The sequence below is a fragment of the Mobula birostris genome, chromosome 15 (assembly GCF_030028105.1).
Source record: "Mobula birostris isolate sMobBir1 chromosome 15, sMobBir1.hap1, whole genome shotgun sequence".
In the NCBI taxonomy this organism is placed as follows: Eukaryota; Metazoa; Chordata; class Chondrichthyes; order Myliobatiformes; family Myliobatidae; genus Mobula; species Mobula birostris.
The window spans coordinates 18,016,128-18,033,689 of NC_092384.1; the positions used below are offsets into that span (position 1 = coordinate 18,016,128).

General features: G+C 41.7%; 1 protein-coding gene across 1 annotated transcript in view; it reads left to right on the forward strand.

The window, feature by feature from the left end:
* The window catches only part of glg1a (golgi glycoprotein 1a), a 166,281-nt gene that overhangs the window by 78,473 nt on the left and 70,246 nt on the right, over positions 1 to 17,562 (forward strand). Inside the window, exons 5-6 of the mRNA XM_072279381.1 lie at positions 7,264 to 7,449; positions 12,107 to 12,178. Of these exons, the coding sequence (XP_072135482.1) occupies positions 7,264 to 7,449; positions 12,107 to 12,178 (258 nt within the window). The remainder of the gene's footprint in view (positions 1 to 7,263; positions 7,450 to 12,106; positions 12,179 to 17,562) is intronic.

The following is a 17,562-nucleotide window of genomic DNA, read 5'->3' on the forward strand; positions in this document are numbered from 1 at the left end:
CCTACCTTGGTTGGTCTTCCTGAAGTGCAACACCTCACACTTGCCTGCATTAAATTCTGTCTGCTATTTTCAACTCACTTTTCCAGCTAGTCCAGATCCCATGGCAAGCTTTGATATCTTCCTAGCTGTCTACTACACTCCCAGTCTTGATGCCATCCACAAATTTGCAGATCCAGTTAACCAGATTATCGCAGAGGCAACCATCTACTACCACTCTCTGGCTTCTCCCACAGAGCCAATATTTAATCCAATTTACAACTTCAGTTTGGAATGCCAGGCGAATGAACTTTGACCAACCTCCCGTGCGGAACTTTGTGAGTTGCCTTGCTGAAGTTTGTGTAGACAACACCCACTACCTTGCCTTTATCAACTTTCCCGGTAACTTCCTCGAAAAACTATAAGGTTGGTTAGATTCAACCTATCATGCACAAAGCCATGCTGGCTATCCCTAATCAATCCCTGTCAATTTATTCGGTCTCTTAGAATACCTTCCAATAACTTTCCCCACCTATAGGCTCATCAGCCTCCACCTTCCTGGTTTATTTTAGAACCTTTCTTGAACAGCAGAAAAACATTAGCTATCCTCCAATCCTCCAGCACCTTACCCCCATAGCTAAGGATGTTTAAGATATCTCTACAAGGGCCACTGCAGTTTCTGCACTTGTCTTGCTCAGCATCCAAGAGAACACTTGGTCAGGACCTAGGGATTTGTCTGCCCTAATTTTTCTCAAGACAGCAAACACCTCCTCCTCTAATCTGTATAGGGTCCATGACCTCAGTGCTGCTTTGCCTCACTTCTGTAGATTTTGTATCTGTCTCTTAAGTAAATAGAGATGCAAAAAATCCACTTAAGATCTCCCCCATACTTTTGGCTGCATGCATAGATTACCATTCTGACCTTCCAGTGGCCTAATTTTGTCTCTTGCTCCTTTTGCTTGCAGTGTATCTGTAGAAGCCCTTCGGATTCTCCTTCACCTGTTCTGATAAAAGCAACCTCATGCCATCTTTCAGCCCTCCTGATTTCTTTCTTAACTGTTCTCTTGCATTTCTTATACTCCTTAAGTACCTCGTGTTCAGACCTGCCTATACCTGCTACGTGCCTCCTTTTCTTTCCCTTTAACCAGGGCCTCAATATCTCTTAAACCAAAGTTCCCTAAACATTTGCTTTTTATTCTGACAGGCACATGCAAGTTTGTACTCTCAAAATTTCACTTTTGAAGGCCTCCCACTTACCAAACACACCTTCGCCAGAAAACAGCCTTTCCCTATCCACACTTGCCAGATTCTTTCTGATACTATAAAAATTTGCCTTTCTCCAATTTAAAATTTCAATCCAAGGAGCAGACCTATTCTTTTCCACAAATATCTTGAAAGTAATGGCATTGTGATCACTAGATGCAAAATTTTCCCATACACAAGCTTCTGTCACCTACCCTGTCTCATTCCCTAATAGGAGGTCAAGTATTACACACTCTCTCATTGGGACTTCCATGTGCTGATTAAGGAAACTTTCCTGAACACAGTCTATCTCATCTAGTTCTATTACAGTATGGGAGTCCCAGTCACTATGTGGAAGGTTGAACTCACCTACTATCATAACCTTATGCTTCTTGCAATGGTCCGCAATATCTCTACAAGTTTGTTCTCTAAATCCCACTGACTGTTGGGTAGTCTACAAACGTTTGTATAATATAGACCTATTAATGTAGTCATCCCTTTCTTATTCCTCAGTTCTACCCATAAAACCTCAAAAGATGAGTTCTTCAGCCTGTACTGACTGAACACTGCTTTGACATTTTCCCTGACCAATAACACTACCCGTCCCCCTTTAATCTCTCCCACTCTATCATGCCTAAAATAACGGAACCCTGGAATATTGAGCTGCCAGTCCTGCCCCTCCTGCAATGAAGTCTCCTCTCCCCCCCCCCCCCCCCCGATGGTTAGACCAAAATCTGCACTTGTTTGTAGTACTTTGTCTAGGAGAATTTGTAGGTCTTCTGCAGCACTTGCTATTAGGGTGGTATCGTCTGCATATCTTACATTGTTGATGTTAACACCTCTAATTTTTATCCCATCTAGGTCTTCTATTTCTCTGAGAATCATTTTGCTATAGATATTAAATAATTCCGGTTAGGCAACGCATCCCTGTCTAACTCACCTTTGAATTTTAGTCCAACTGCTTATATTACCATCAATTTTTATTGCTGCCATTTGATTCCAATATAAATTTTGAAGCATTGGTCCCTTCAGTCTTATGTTTAGTTTAGCGAGAATTTGAAATAATTTTTCATGTTGCACTTGTCGAATGCTTTAGTGAAATCAATAAAACATAAAAAGGCATCATCTTGATATTCAATTGCACTTTCTGAAAGCATTCGTAGTATGAAAATTGCGTTCCTAGTTCCTCTATCCTCAATAAACCCATATTGCAGTTTAGAAATTTCTGGTCTTAACTTATTTTTAATTCGACTCAGAACAATTCTCAACAAAATCTTTATTATGTGACTCATAAGACTGGGTCTATAATTGTTCTATAATTTTTGCAGTCAATAGTTCCAGGAATTTTTGACAGAGTTATAAATACTCATTTCAAGAGATTGTCAGGCAATACACCAGACTCATATATGCCATTAAACAGTTCAAAAAGAATATCTATGCCCAGATCTTCTAGGGCTTGTATCATTTCTACTGAATTTTCATCAGGTTCAGTGGCTTTACCATGTTTCATGCTTTACATTGCTCTAGTTATTTCTTCTTTGGTAATAGGTGGGCCAGAATTAGGGTGTTTATTATCTGGGGGTTCCCCTCTATTATCTTCAAAAAGCTGCTCTATATGCTGAATCCACCTCTCACATACTGGATCTGTCTGCTGATCTTATGTATCCTGCAGAGGAGGTTTTCTTAATTCAGTAATTTCCTTAATTTTCTTGTACATTTCTTTGCTGTTATTAATATGGCCTTCTACTTCATTGCATTTTTGATTCAGCCATTCTTCCTTTGCAATGTTGAACAATTGTCTGGTCTGTCTGTCTAGCTCTCTGTATTGCTCTTCGCTATTCTTCACTAACTTTCTTTGTTCCATCAGATCTAAAATTTCTTGGGTAATCCACCCCTTGTTGGTGTGTTGGATTTCTTGTACTGGGATTATCTCCTCTGCTGATTGCATATTTAAATCTGTCCCAAATAGGTGTTTCGTTTTTGTTGAGGTGTTCTTCTATAGCTATTTTGAATTGTTGCTTCAGAATGCTATCATTTTTAAGTTCTCCCAACATATACTCCTTTCTCTTTTTTCCATGTTTCAGTTTCTTTAATTTTGTTTTTAATGGTAGCTATTACTGGATGGTGATCTGAACCACAGTCTACTCCTGGGTAGGTTTTAGAATTTGTGATATTATTTCTAAAGCATTCATTGATGGTAATGAAATCTATTTGATTCCTTGTTCTATCTCCAGTGCTAATCCAAGTACACAATCTACGTGGATGGTTTTTAAACCAAGTATTGGTGATCACTTGGTTGTTTCTGACACACCAATCAGTAAACCTTTCTCCATTTCCTTTCTCCATTTTCATTTTTCTCCCCAATCCAAAAGGTCCTATGATGTTATCAACCCTTTCCTGTCCAACTTTGGAGTTAATATCTCCCATGACTTGTTTTAGATCCTGAGATTTATATTGCTCATAAGCACTGTCGAGATTTTCGTAAAACTTGTTGCTCTCTTCTTCGCCTGCATCATTTGTTGGCGCATAGGCTTGGATTATGCTAATGTTAAAAGGGTTACCCCTTAATTTAACTAAAAGCAGCTGGTTGGATATCGTCCAATATCCCATAAGCCTTTTTGATGTTTGTTTAAGATAATTCCAACTCCATATGTATGCTGTTGACCTCCAGAATACATGATCAGAGAGCTACTCTGAGTGAATTTGCCACTGTCTAATTTCGGACAGATATCAACTTCCAACCTTTTCATTTCATTTAATTTGTTGTCCAATTTTCCTTTCTGGTAAAGTGTACGGATATTCCATGTTGCTACCCTTAGCCTTTCCCTATTGCTTACAGTCTCTGGATGACGGTCTGGTGTCACCTGCAGCCCATGACTCCCCTACCGAGCGAGGTGTTGTTCCGTTGATTAGAATCAACCCATTCACACTGTTGTCTGGTTTCCTTATTTTGTGTCTTTCCATGACTAGGCAGAAATTTCAACAGTGGTTTGCGGTTGCCTTCTGTTGCCGCAGTGCTCATCTAACTGGAGCATTTGACCTCTATTGGTGTTCCCAATTGGGAATCATACACTAGACGTCACCCAGCCTTTGCTGCTGTTGTACAAAGACAATCCTCCACCATAGCTTGGAATCCATCTCCCTGCTGCCGAAGACTTCAGTGATTTTAAGTGACACCACCACCATTGGTCTGGTTATTTTTCTGGCGCCAAACACTCGCCATAGACAGAGCTTCTGCAGCGAGACAGGGTGCACGCGGACCTAAGTAATACGTGAAGGTGGAGTTGTCTTGGGTGGTAGAAGCTATATAATCGCTATTGGCATTTCCTGATATTTAGACAGGACCCAACCACCTCATACTATTGGCTATAGTATCATAATTCCGTGTGTTGCTCCATGTCCTGAACTCGTCTGCCTTTCCTACAATATTTCTTGCATTGAAATATATGGAACTCAGAGAAAATTAGTCCCACCATGCTCATTACTTTGATTCTTGAATTTGAACCACTCCACTATCTGTTCTGGCACTCTGGTTCCTAGCCCCTTGCAACTCTATTGCACCGCTCCCCGCCGTGCAGTACTAGCAAGCCTTTGCTCTGGATATTAGTCCCCCTCCAGTTTAGATGCAAACCGTCTCTTTTGTACAGGTCCCACCTTCCCCGAAAGAGAGCTCAATGATCCAAAAGTCTATTTCTGGCCTTAATAGCATGTTGCACGGGTAGCAATCTTGAGATCACAATCCTGGGGGTCATGTCCTTTAACTTAGCACTTAACTCCCTGAACTCACTTTGCAGAACCTCGTTCCTTTTCCTGCCTATGTCATTGGTACCTATATAGGCTATAACCTCTGGCTGCCCACTCTCCTGCTTAAGAATACTGAGGACTTGTTCCAAGATGTACTGGATTCTGGCACCCAGGAAGCAACTTACCATCCAGGAATCTCATTCTCGTCTACAGAACCTCCTTTCCATTCCTCTCACTAACGAATCTTCTATCATTACAGCTTGCCTCTTCTTCCTCTTTCCCTCTTAAGTCACAGAGCCAGACCCAGTGCCGGAGACCTGATCGCTGTGGCCTTCCTCTGCTAGATCATTTCTACCCCACCCCCCACCCCTAAACAGTATCTAAAGTGGTATACCTGTTGTTGAGGGAGATGGCCACAGGAGTGCTCTGCACTGGCTGTTTAACCCCCTTTCACCCTCCTGACTGTCACCCAGTTTCCTATGTCCTGCACTTTGGGCGTAACTACCTCAATACATGTCCTGTCTATCACCCCCTCAACCTCCCAAATGATCTGGAGCTCATCCAGTTCTAAATCCTTAATGCAGAGTCCTGGAAGCTGCAACTGGATGCATTTCTTGCAAGTGAAGTAGTTATGAACACTGGAGGGCTCTCTGTCTTCCGACATCCTGCAAGAGGAGCATTACACTGTCCTGGCTGGCATTCCTACTGCTCTAACTGTGCAATTATAAAGAAGGAAACAATGAATATGCTGAAAAAAATCTACCTTCAGCTTTTTGCCTTCTCTCACTCAAGCCTCTCCTCGCTGAAGTCTCGAAAAGCCAAAGGCTCAAATGGCCGCACTGCTTGCCCCTGCCTTATTTTCATTTGCCTTGCTAATGAATCCTGATCTCACATGTGAAGCGCTGTTTCATAATGCACACTCGCTAGCCTGCGTGAGTCACCTCTCCTTCAGTGCTGTATTGTGATTGGCCACTGTTCAAACCTACCTTGCCCCAGGGAAACAACACATTGATAGTTTTCCAACTATTAAATCTGCAAGGATGGTTACATTTCTATACTCTACTACTCTCCATTGGGCAGTCCCAATATCACATAATTAATATCACATTCTAGGTTCCACTTCAAAGTGTTGTAACCTGAGAACATTCTACAACTCTTGAGTACAGATTGAGAGTGCCACTTATTCCAAAGGCTTCTGCACTTACTTTTACTTCATGCTTTTCTAGATTATCGCCCATTTACAAAACTGATTTTTCTGTCTGTGAGGTAGCACTCACTTGTGCCCTCCTAGTTCTGATATAACTCCCCACTGCTATTCAAGCTTAGAAGCCTTGAACTTGAGCTAAAGTAACAGTGGATATTTCCTGCATAGTAGGCTTTCAGAGGACACATTATCAAAGTTCTGAAATCAGTTCAGAATTGCAATCAGTAGGTCTCAGTTGACGTTACTTGAATTTATGAAAAGACAATTTTGTCCCTTTTTAACATCTGTCTTGTTTAAGCTAATAACTTTAATGTCTGTAGACCTTTACTATTATTTGTGGAACTCAGAAAAACTATAATTCTAAGTAAATTATTAAAATAAAAGCAGGAAATGCTTCAAATGCTTCTTAGTTCATTTGCCCCAAAATTTTAATTTCATGACCACCATCTTTCTCTATGGTTTAAGCAGTTTGTCCGTCTTGTCTGTTTTCCCAAGCACTGGGTATTGTGTTGGCCCTTTTATGATTTGGTTCTATTTTTTTCTGGGATATTCATTTTGTAAATTTGTCAAATCATAGCAATTACAGACTAATATTAACTGGGGCTATTAAATTTGCGTGTTGGCTCATGGCCAAGTGGTTAAAGCGTCGGTCTGGTGATCTGAAAGTCGCTAGTTCATGCCTCAGCTGAGGCAGCGTGTTGTGTCCTTGAGCAAGGCACTTAACCACACATTGCTCTGCGACACTGATGCTAAGCAGTATAGGTCCTATTCCCCTTCCCTTCGACAACGTCGGAGGGGAGACTTGCAGCATGGGCAACTGCCGGTCTTCCATACAACCTTGCCTAGGCCTGCGCCCTGGAAACCTTCTAAGGCGCAAATCCATGGTCTCACGTGACTAACGGATCCTACTATTAAATTTGTAAGGGTAATTGGGAGGAAAATATTCAGTTGTGAGTGATATTAAGATCCATATGGGTTGTGGCCAGTGGACTAATGTTTTGCTAGATGGGGTAATTTGTTCAAGAGACATATGGAGCATTTATCTGTTGGCTACATTTTTGTAGGGTTCTAAATAAGACTTGTTTCTTCCAAAACAGGATGTACATTCACAGGGGGAGGTGGTAGCTTGTTTGGAAAAGACTTTGGTTAATGATGAAAAGCTGATTTCTGAAAGCTGTAAGAAGGCCATCCTCCGTGTCGCAGAACTCTCCTCTGATGACTTCCACCTTGACAGGCACCTGTATCTTTCCTGCAGAGATGATCGGGAACGATTCTGTGAAGATGTAAGTTTTTATTTTCTGTAATATATTGGTGCTATAGACCACAGAAATAGAAATGTTGAATCATGTTTTTAATCTGCTTGCAAGATTCAGTTTAATGGAATGGATATGTGGATGGTTTGGTGGGAAGACTAGAACTGGGATTCTGAAGTCCTTATGAGCTCTAATTTTTTTAATTGCACAAGAATTTATTACTCAAGTGGAATTCAAAGCTTATCTAACAATTGAATGTCCATTCAACGAATATTCTATATACTGTATTGGAACAATACCTGAAGCGATTAAGAGCATAAACATGTAATAAGTTAATTCAATGGTTCTTATTAGAAGTGTAATCTACCTTGATAAATTCTGGAATACATGTCCTGAACAAATACACAAGATATTTTTTATATATGCCTGTTCTGTAAGTCTTTTGTTCATTATTTTCAGTTTTACTATTTATCTTCCACCCTCCATGAACTACCTTCAAATTTGGTGGATCCTGAGTAATTCGAAATTTTATTTGTTTTCAGACCATATAGTTTGTGTAAAACAGTTTAGGAGCTTATTTCATGAAATGTCACAGACACTGGAAGTTTAGTTGTCCTTTTTGCATGAAATCTTTTTTTCACTTTCAGCAAATGTTTTTTTTTAATACAAACTCTATTTCCAGAAAAGTTGGGATATTTTCCAAAATGCAATAAAAACAAATTCACGTGAACCTTTATTTATTTAACTGACAAAAGTGCAAAGTACAAAGAAAAGATTTTCAATAGTTTTACTGACCTACTTAATTGTATTTTGAAAATATACACAAATTTAGAATTTGATGGCTGCAACACACTCAACAAAAATTGGGACAGAGTTAAAATAAGATTGAAAAGTGCACAGAATATTCAAGTAACACCGGTTTGGAAGACTCCACATTAAACAGGCTAATTGGTAGCAAGTGAGGTATCATGACTGGGTATAAAAGTAGCGGCCATCAAAGGCTCAGTCTTTGTAAACAAGGACTGGTCGTGGCTCACCCCTCTGTGCCAAAATTTGTGAGAGAATTGTTAGTCAGTTCAAAAGGAACATTTCTCAATGCAAAATTGCAGAGAATTTAGGTCTTTCAACATCTACAGTACATAATATTGTGAAAAGATTCAGAGAATTCAGAGACATCTCAGTGCGTAAAGGGCAAGGTTGGAAACCACTGTTGAATGTGTGTGATCTTCGAGCCCTCAGGTGGCAGGCACTGTCTAAGAAACCGTCATGCTGCTGTGACAATTATAGCCACCTGGGCTCGGGAGTACTTCAGAAAACCATTGTCACTCAGCACCGTCTGTTGCTGCGTCCAGAAATGCAACTTGAAACTATTACGCAAGGAGGAAGCCATACATCAACTCTATGCAGTAACGCTGGTGAGTTCTCTGGGCCTGAGCTCATCCCAGATGGACCGAAAGACTGTGGAACCGTGTGCTGTGGTCAGATGAGTCCACATTTCAGCTAGTTTTTGGAAAAAACGGGCATCGAGTTCTCCGTGCCAAAGATGAAAACGACCATCCAGATTGTTATGAGCGAAAGGTGCAAAAGCCAGCATCTGTGATGGTATGGGGGTGCACCAGTGCCCACGGCATGGGTGAGTTGCATGTATGTGAAAGTACCATTGACTCTGAGGCATATATTAGGATTTTAGAGTGACATATGTTGCCATCGAGGCGGCGTCTCTTCCTGGGACGTCCATGCTTATTTCAGCAGGACAATGCCAGACCACATTCTGCACGGGCTACAACAGCGTGGCTTTGTAGACACAGAGTGCGTGTGCTTGACTGGCCTGCTGCCAGTCCAGATCTATCTCCTATTGAAAATGTATGGCACATCATGAAGAGGAGAATCAGACAACGGAGACCACGGACTGTTGAGCAGCTGAAGTCTTATATCAAGCAAGAATGGACAAAATTCCCAATTGCAAATCTACTAGAATTAGTATCCTCAGTTCCAAAATGATTAAAAAGTGTTATTAAAAGGAAAAGTGATGTAACACAATGGTAAACATGCCTCTGTGCCAACTTTCGTTGAGTGTGTTGCAGCCATCAAATTCTAAATTTGTGTATGTTTACAAAATACAATTAAGTTGGTCAGTAAAACTATTGAAAATCTTTTCTTTGTACTTTTGTCAGTTAAATAAAGGTTCACGTGAATTAACATATCACAGATTTTTATTTTTATTGCATTTTGGAAAATATCCCAATTTTTCTGGAAATGGGGTTTGTACTTGCTGATATAAAATAATCAACTGTAAAAGTAATGACATAAATCTTTATCTAGCAGTAGCCAAGTTTAAAGACAACCTTAATGAAGAGTGTGAGATGAAGGTTGCAAGAATAGGGGTTGGAACAGGGGAAAAGACCAGTGAACGATAGTTTGAGAGTGGCATCATGGAATTGAGAGAGAGCAATGGTACTAATAGTTGCTCTAAGGGCTGCATGCATTCTTTCATATTCTTGCAGTGCCTGTGTAAAAGACCATTGGAAGCTGTGGCATCTTTCAGGATGAGAGAAAATAGGGAAACTTTAAGTGGTACTTCTCAGCGTCCTAATACATGTCATTGTTGGCGGATTTGCGCAGAGACTAGCTGCTGTGTCAGAAAAGCTCTGTGCAACCTAGTTCCTGGTTGCAGGTAGAGGTAGCATTTTCAATTGAATCACAAGTTTATCACGAGAATGTTCTAAAATTGATGAGTTTAACTATTGCAATTATCACCATTGGTCCATTACAGACCCATTGCTAGATGTGTCAGGAATGACTGTTACTGCTCCAACCCTGTTTTAAGTTTTTCTCAGTGCATTATTGAACTTTGCTTCTAAGTTTCCCATTGGAGTGACACTAATCTTACAGGATGAATGGTAAACAGCTCATCCTATTTCACCTCTATTGCAGAAGAAAAGGTCACCCCAATCTTAATTTAGAACTAAAATTTTGTAAACAAGTGTCTTCCCTTTAAGCACCCTTATTGACATTGTTTTAAATGCATGCTTACTTTCCTGAATTGCAGATAATTTCAGTTGTTTGCTGCCTCGAGTAATTATACACCATTATGGGCTTTGTCATCATCTAAATAGCTTGTTTTGTTTTTAAATGTGCCAGAGCATTGATTCAATCTTCAATGATTTCATATGGGTTTAGGATAGGTAAGTGGATTCTGAAAAAGGGTTTACAATTTGAAGATATTGAAGTGGGCTGAAAATAAATGGAAGTATTGAGATCTTTGGACAATGGCACTGTATATCCACAAATCTGTAACTGTTGCGTAGTTGGGAGATGGCAGAGTTCTTCAGTTTCTCGTGTAGTTTTATTGCTGGGTTTCTGTATTGATGATTTTCTTGATTTTGGAGCAAAGCACCAATTGTGTAAGAAGTCTTAACTGTTCTATCACAACAGGTTTAGAAAATGGGTATGGCTGGTCTTGTGATGACCTGTCAGTATTTTTCTTTGGCAATTGTGGCAAGGTTTTCTGATTGGAACATGAGCAAATGCTTCTTCATAACTATTTACCAGTTGTCATATCCGCAGCACTCAATCCATGGTGATACTGCATAGCATGAATGACAGTAAACCATTAATTACTTAAAAATCAAAAGAATTTCAATCTTGATCATTTGGACACCGTTAAAGTTCATAGTACATACATATCACCATTTATAACCCTGAGATTCTTGGTGGCATACTCAGTAAATCCAAGAACCATAATAGATATAATGAAAGACCAACAGGGCAGACAAGCAACTAGTGTGCAAGTACAAAAAAAGAATAAATAAGCATTAAATATTGAGACCATGAGATGACAAGTCCTTGAAAGTAAGTCCATAGGTTGTAGGAACAGTTTAGTGATGGGGCAAGTGAATCTAAATGAAGTTATCACCACTGGATCAAGAGACTGATGGTTGAGGGGTAATAACTGTTCCTGAATCTGGTGGTGTGAGTTCTGAGGCTCCTGTACCATCTTCCTGATGGCAGCATCGAGAAGAGAGCATGACCCGAGTGATGGGGGTTCCTGATGGATGCTGCTCTCCTGTGACACTGCTCCCATGTAGATGTTTTCAATGGTGGGGTGTGCTTTACCCATGATGGACTGGGCTGTATCCACTTCTTTTTGTAGAATTTGTCATTCAAGGGCATTGGTGTTTCCATACCAAGCTGTGATACAACCAGTCAATATATTCTCCACCACAGGTCTATAGAACTGTAGAAGTAGGTTGTAATTTCAAAAAAATCACTGGAATGCAAAAGGAGCTAGGTTTTTGGCTCACTGGTCGAGGTCACCTAATTTGAGCAGCATCTCAGTGATCCATCCCCTGGATAGAGTCTCTTGATAGAAAACCTTTTATGGGGTGGATGAAATAACACACTCTAATGGTATTCAATTTGAAACGTTGGCTGTTTCATCTAGGTGGCTAGCATGGAAGAATTTAGTTTTAAATCACCTGTGTGACTATGTCCTTGTAATTTGATTCTCATACAATTCAAGAGCAATTGGCATTATGAAACCTGAGGATCCAAATCTAAGCTGAGTAATTTCAGTTTCTTTCTGGAAATGCCCTGTGAGTTGTATTCAACATTAAGTTGCACATAGTGCTATTTTCTATACCATGGTACTGATGTTGATAATTCTGCCTTTTCATTGGCTTTATAGATTCAGGGTGGTGAGGGGCGAGTGTACAAGTGTCTTTTCAATCACAAGTTTGAAGATGCAATGAGTGATCAGGTGAGCAACCAGTGATGTTTGAGAATTTTTGCTGCCTTTCTTCCATTTGTTCAATAATACCGTCATCTCTTTTGACATGTTGAATTGTCAACTTTGTTTCTATGTGTGGGTCATGAACCAGTTCCAGCTAACTTTCCAATCTCAAGTGATTGCAAGAAATAAAATGTACTGTTGATCATACTGTTCAAATTAGAATGTGCAGTGAATGGATTTATGTTGAATTAACCTTTTCATTCCCACCACAATGGAATCCTTCCTACCTCAAGAGAATAATTGTGCCTAATTTCTTAGTCTCATTTTAAAAGATATTGTTTGTGTTGGGTTTTCATATTACATGTACAAATATAGGACTCTTCAGCATTCACCTCCATATTAAATTTACAGCTGTGCAGCTGAACAGTAACCATGACTGCAAGTGATTTTATGTTCACTTCCTTGCATTTCAATCAGTCTGATTGCACAAGACAAAGCAGGACAACTTTATCTTGCCCTTATCAGTTGGCAAGTGTACTAACATTCACATAATCTCAAAAATAAATTCTTTTGGGTATATTGGCAATCCCCAGGGTGGTAACGTGAACAAAGACTGATAACAGGCCCATTTGAAACTGCAGACCTCACTACCGCCAACTTTCTCACCAATCTCGTTGCTGGCCGCTTCCTCCCCCCAGGCCGAGATCTTTCTCTGCCCCGCTGGGTCCCGTGCATCATTAGTCCACTCCAAACCCGGGTCTCCCGAGCTTCTGTCACCCCCCCCCCCCCCCCCCCAAACCCGGTCCTGTAAGGCCCCATCTTCATCCCACTCTGTGTTCCCAAAACACCCACATTCCTCCTCTGACCCCTCCAACTCTCCACCCACCCCTCATCCTGCCTCTAACACTACTGTGTTTTGACCATCTGTTCTGACACTCTGACTTTCCCCTCTCTGAGCCAGTGCTTTCTGTTCTCTGTGAGTGTCTGACCTTTGTCCTCCTGCCCCCTCTCCTCAGTGAGTTCTGCACCGGCCATGCCGCCGAGCTCTTCCTTCCATCGCCGCTGTCTCTGTGCCTACTCCTTAGGCAAGAACTCTCCAGCCTGTACCGATGACCCCCTTCTGTAATTTTCAACCCTCCTTTTTTTTTATATCTCTTAACTGCTGATGTGACATCAACCGTCTCGACTTCAACATTTCTCTCTCCAGTTCAAACCTCACTCCCTCTGAACACTCTGCTGTCCACTCTCTCCGCATTATTCTGAACCTCACCATTAGACGTGCACTAAGGGGGTCCTGTAGTAGTCTGGCAGACTGACCTCCTACCTTGCTGAGGCCCGACAGCAACTCTCATACTTACTTATCCCTCAAGCAGGAACCGTCTGAGCATCAGGCCATTGACTTCCACACTATCTTTGACTCCTTGGATCGCCCATCCACTGCCACCAACCTCATAGTTGCCTGACCCTGTACCTCCTATTTCTACAAAGATCCACAAACTTGTCTGACCAGGTAGACCCATTGTTTCTGCCTGCTCCTGCCCCTCTGAATTTGAGTCTGCATACCTTAATTCTATTTTTCTCTACCCCCCCCCCCCGCCTTGGTTCAGTCCCTTCCTACCTACATCCGTGACACTTCACATGCTCTCCATCTCTTCAATGACTTTTGTATTCCCTGGCCCCAATCATCTCACGTCCAGGCCCTGTAAAGCTCTATTCCCCATCAGGAAGGCCTCTCTGCTTCTTTCTGGACAACAGACCAAACCAGTTCCCCTCCACCACAACTCTCCTCCATCTGATAGAATTGGTCCTCACCATCAACATTTTCTCCTTCAGCTCTTCCCGCTTTCTTCAAGCCCAAGGTATAGCCATGGACACTCGCATGGATCCCAGCTATGCTTGCCTTTTCATTGGCTACGCGGTCCGACTGTATTTGTGCTGCTTCCTGCACCCGTGCTGAACTCATCAGTTTCATTAACATTGCCTCCAACTTCCACCCTGCCCTCAAATTTACTTGGACAATTTCTTACACCCCTCCCCTTTCTTGATTTCTCTGTCTACCTCTGGACACTGTCTATGTACTAATATCTTTTATTAACCCACTGACTCAGTTATCATGACCAGATCTTTTCCCACCCTGTGACAAAAATGCCATTCTCTTTTCCGAGTTCTGCCGTCTCTGCCTCGTCTGCTCTCAGGATGAGGCTTTTCATTCCAGAAACAACTGAGATGCCTTCCTCCTCCAAAGAAAGGGGCTTCCCTCCCTTCACCATCAACACTGCCCTCACCCGCATCTCTTCCAGTTCACGCACATCTGCCCTTACCCCATCCTTCCGCTGCCACACCAGGGATAGGATTCCTTTTGTCCTCACCTACCACCCCACTAGCCTCCACATCCAGCATATAATTCTCCATAACTTCCGCCATCTCCAATGGGACCCTACCACCAAGCACATCTTTCCCTCCCCCTACTTTCTGCAGGACAAGGGACTCCCTTGTCCACTTGTCCCTCTCCATTGATCTCTCTCCTGGTACTTACCCTTGCAAGTGCAGCAAGTACAACACCTTCCCCTACACCACATCCCACACTCATATTCTGGGCCCCAAGCAGTCCTCCCAGGTGAGGTGACACCTACCTTGCAAGTTTGTTGCGGTCATCTGCTGTATCTGATACTCTTGGTGTGGCCACCTATATATTGGTGAGACCTGGCGTGGATTTGCAGACTGCTTCATTGAGCATCTTCACTCCACCTGCCCCAAAAAGCAGGATTTCCCAGTGGCTAACCATTTCAGTTATACTTCCCATTCCGATATGCCAGTCCATGCATTGCTGTACTGCCATGATGAAGTTGGAGGAGCAACCCCTTATATTCCGTCTAGATAGCCTTCCACTGGATGGCATGAGCATCAATTTCTCGAACTTCCGGTAATTCTTCTCTCCCCCTCCCACCCTTCACTATTCCCATTCTTGTTTCCCTCTCACACCTTCTCTTAACTGCCTATCACCTCCCTCTGGTGCTCCTCCACGTTCCCTTTCTTCCATGGTCTTGTGTCCTCTCCTTCAGATACCCTCTTCTCCACTCCTTTATCTCTTCCACCAATCAACTTCCCAGCTCCATACTTCATCCCTCACCCTCTTCCAGTTTCACCTACCCCTGCCACCTTGTACTTCTTCCTCCCCTTCCCCCACTTTAATTGGATTTCTTTTCCCTTCCTTATCAGTCCCGATGAAAGGTCTCGGGCCGAAACATCAAGTGTTCATTCCCATCCATAAATGCTACCCGACCATAAGACATGGGAGCAGAATTAGGCCATTCAGCCCATCGAGTCTGCTCTACCATTCTATCACAGCTGATCCTGAATCTTACTCAACCCCATACGCCTGCCTTCTCGCCATATCCTTTAATGCTCTTACTGACCAGGAAGCGATCAACATCCATCTTAAATATACCTCCACCACAGTTTGTGGCAGAGCATTCCACAGATTCACTACTCTCTAGCTAAAAAAAAAATTCCTCCTTACCTCTGTTCTAAAAGGTCGCCACTCAATTTTGAGGCTGTGCCCTCTAGTTCTGGATAACCCCACCACAGGAAACATCCTCTCTACGTCCACTCTATCTAGTTTTTTCAACATTGGGTAGGTTTCAATGAGATCCCCACGCATTCTTCTAAATTCCAGAGAATGCAGGCCCAAAGCTCCCAAATGCTGCTCATATGTTACCACGTTCATTCTAAGAATCATCCTCGTGAACCTCCTCTGGCCTGTCTCCAATGACAACACATCGTTTCTGAGATATGGGGCCCAGTGTTCTTTTCCCCTTGAAATAAATGCCAGCATTGCATTTGCCGCCTTTACCACAGACTTAACCTGTAAATTAACCTTCTGGGAGTCTTGCACAAGGACTCCCAAGTCCCTCTGCACTAAGAATCTTCTCCCCATTTACATCTTGTGAACTGCTGATGAGAGAAATCTTCAGTCTTCAAGAATGATGCAAGATGTGCAGTTATCATTGCCCATAATAATCATCCCAAAGGATGATTACATCCAGTCTGCCTACATAACCCAGCAAGATCTGTAAGGCTGGCTGGTCCTATTAGATTGCTGAATTTTATATCACACTCGAGCATTTCCAAATTATTCTGCTGAGATCTGTGAGATCTTCAACACAATATCAACATGCTATTCTCCCTTGCTGCAGACATTAGTAGTTGAGAATCTTGTGCAATTAATTTTCTGTATCACAAATCTTTGATGTTATTTGTGAGGATGTCAAATATGAATCTTGATCGCACTCAGTTTCCTTGATCTTGGGTGGGTTTTGCTCATTTGTATATAAATTAACAAAACCAACTCTAATGGAATATTTTTTCAGCTGGTTATCTGATGTTCATACAAGTGATTTGGATTTGTATATATATTCTTTTGGTAATGCATTTAAAGACAGGCAAGTATCCACAAACTTAGTTACTTGTATATTTATAAAAGCCACCTATTTCAAAGCCTAGATTTGTGGTTGGAACATGGCAACTAGTCAGTTAGTAACAAAAAGGTTAAATTCACACCATACTAAATGCAGCCAAGATGTTAAGGAAATGGAAGGCAGATCGGTTTTGTTTGATATTTATCTGTTAAATGACATAGCTACTACATGTAGCTTTTGTGCCACCTTTCAGATGCTGGACGTCATTAGCAGTGTTCATCCACAATCAGCAAAGCTTAAGCTTCACTTTTCCAAAACTCTTGAATTAGAGTGCACGGTTAAGGAGCAGCCTGAAATTGTTATTGTAAATTGTACATGTTAAGACTCCAGATAATCCCTCCTATCCTGATGCCAACATTAATCCATTTTTAAAATTATACCCAATGTTACTTATGTTCCTCAATTCATAGGGATTGCCAGGAAATAAGAGATTGTAAACAAGTCTTTCACACAGTATTTATGAGCTTCAGTACAAATTCACTCCTTTCAAACACTTGAGGATCAACTGGTTGTAGAAGTGCTCACAATTCTGCCTTGGATCTACTGAAACCTGTATGCTTTATGCTTCACTTATTTAGTGAATCTGCTGCTTTAAAGTATCCATCCACTTTCCACCTCTCAGCTTTTGCCACTTCAATGTGGTCAGTTGATGAAAAAAAGGTAATTCAATGACATGAGGTTGGATGTGGCACAAAACTCATGAACTGCAGTGATCCCTGCCCTCCTATATGTTTTGAGACCTGGATTGCCGACAGCAGGCACCTTGGTCTCTGTAAGTCAACATCTTCCAAATGATAAGCAAACTAATGTCTGTGCCCTCTTTCATGCCATTGTTCCCAGCATTGGAGCCTTTGTTGTATTTTTTGGCTTTGTTGGACAGGCCATGTTACTTGCATAACCAACACCAGACTCCTGGGACAAACACTCTATTGC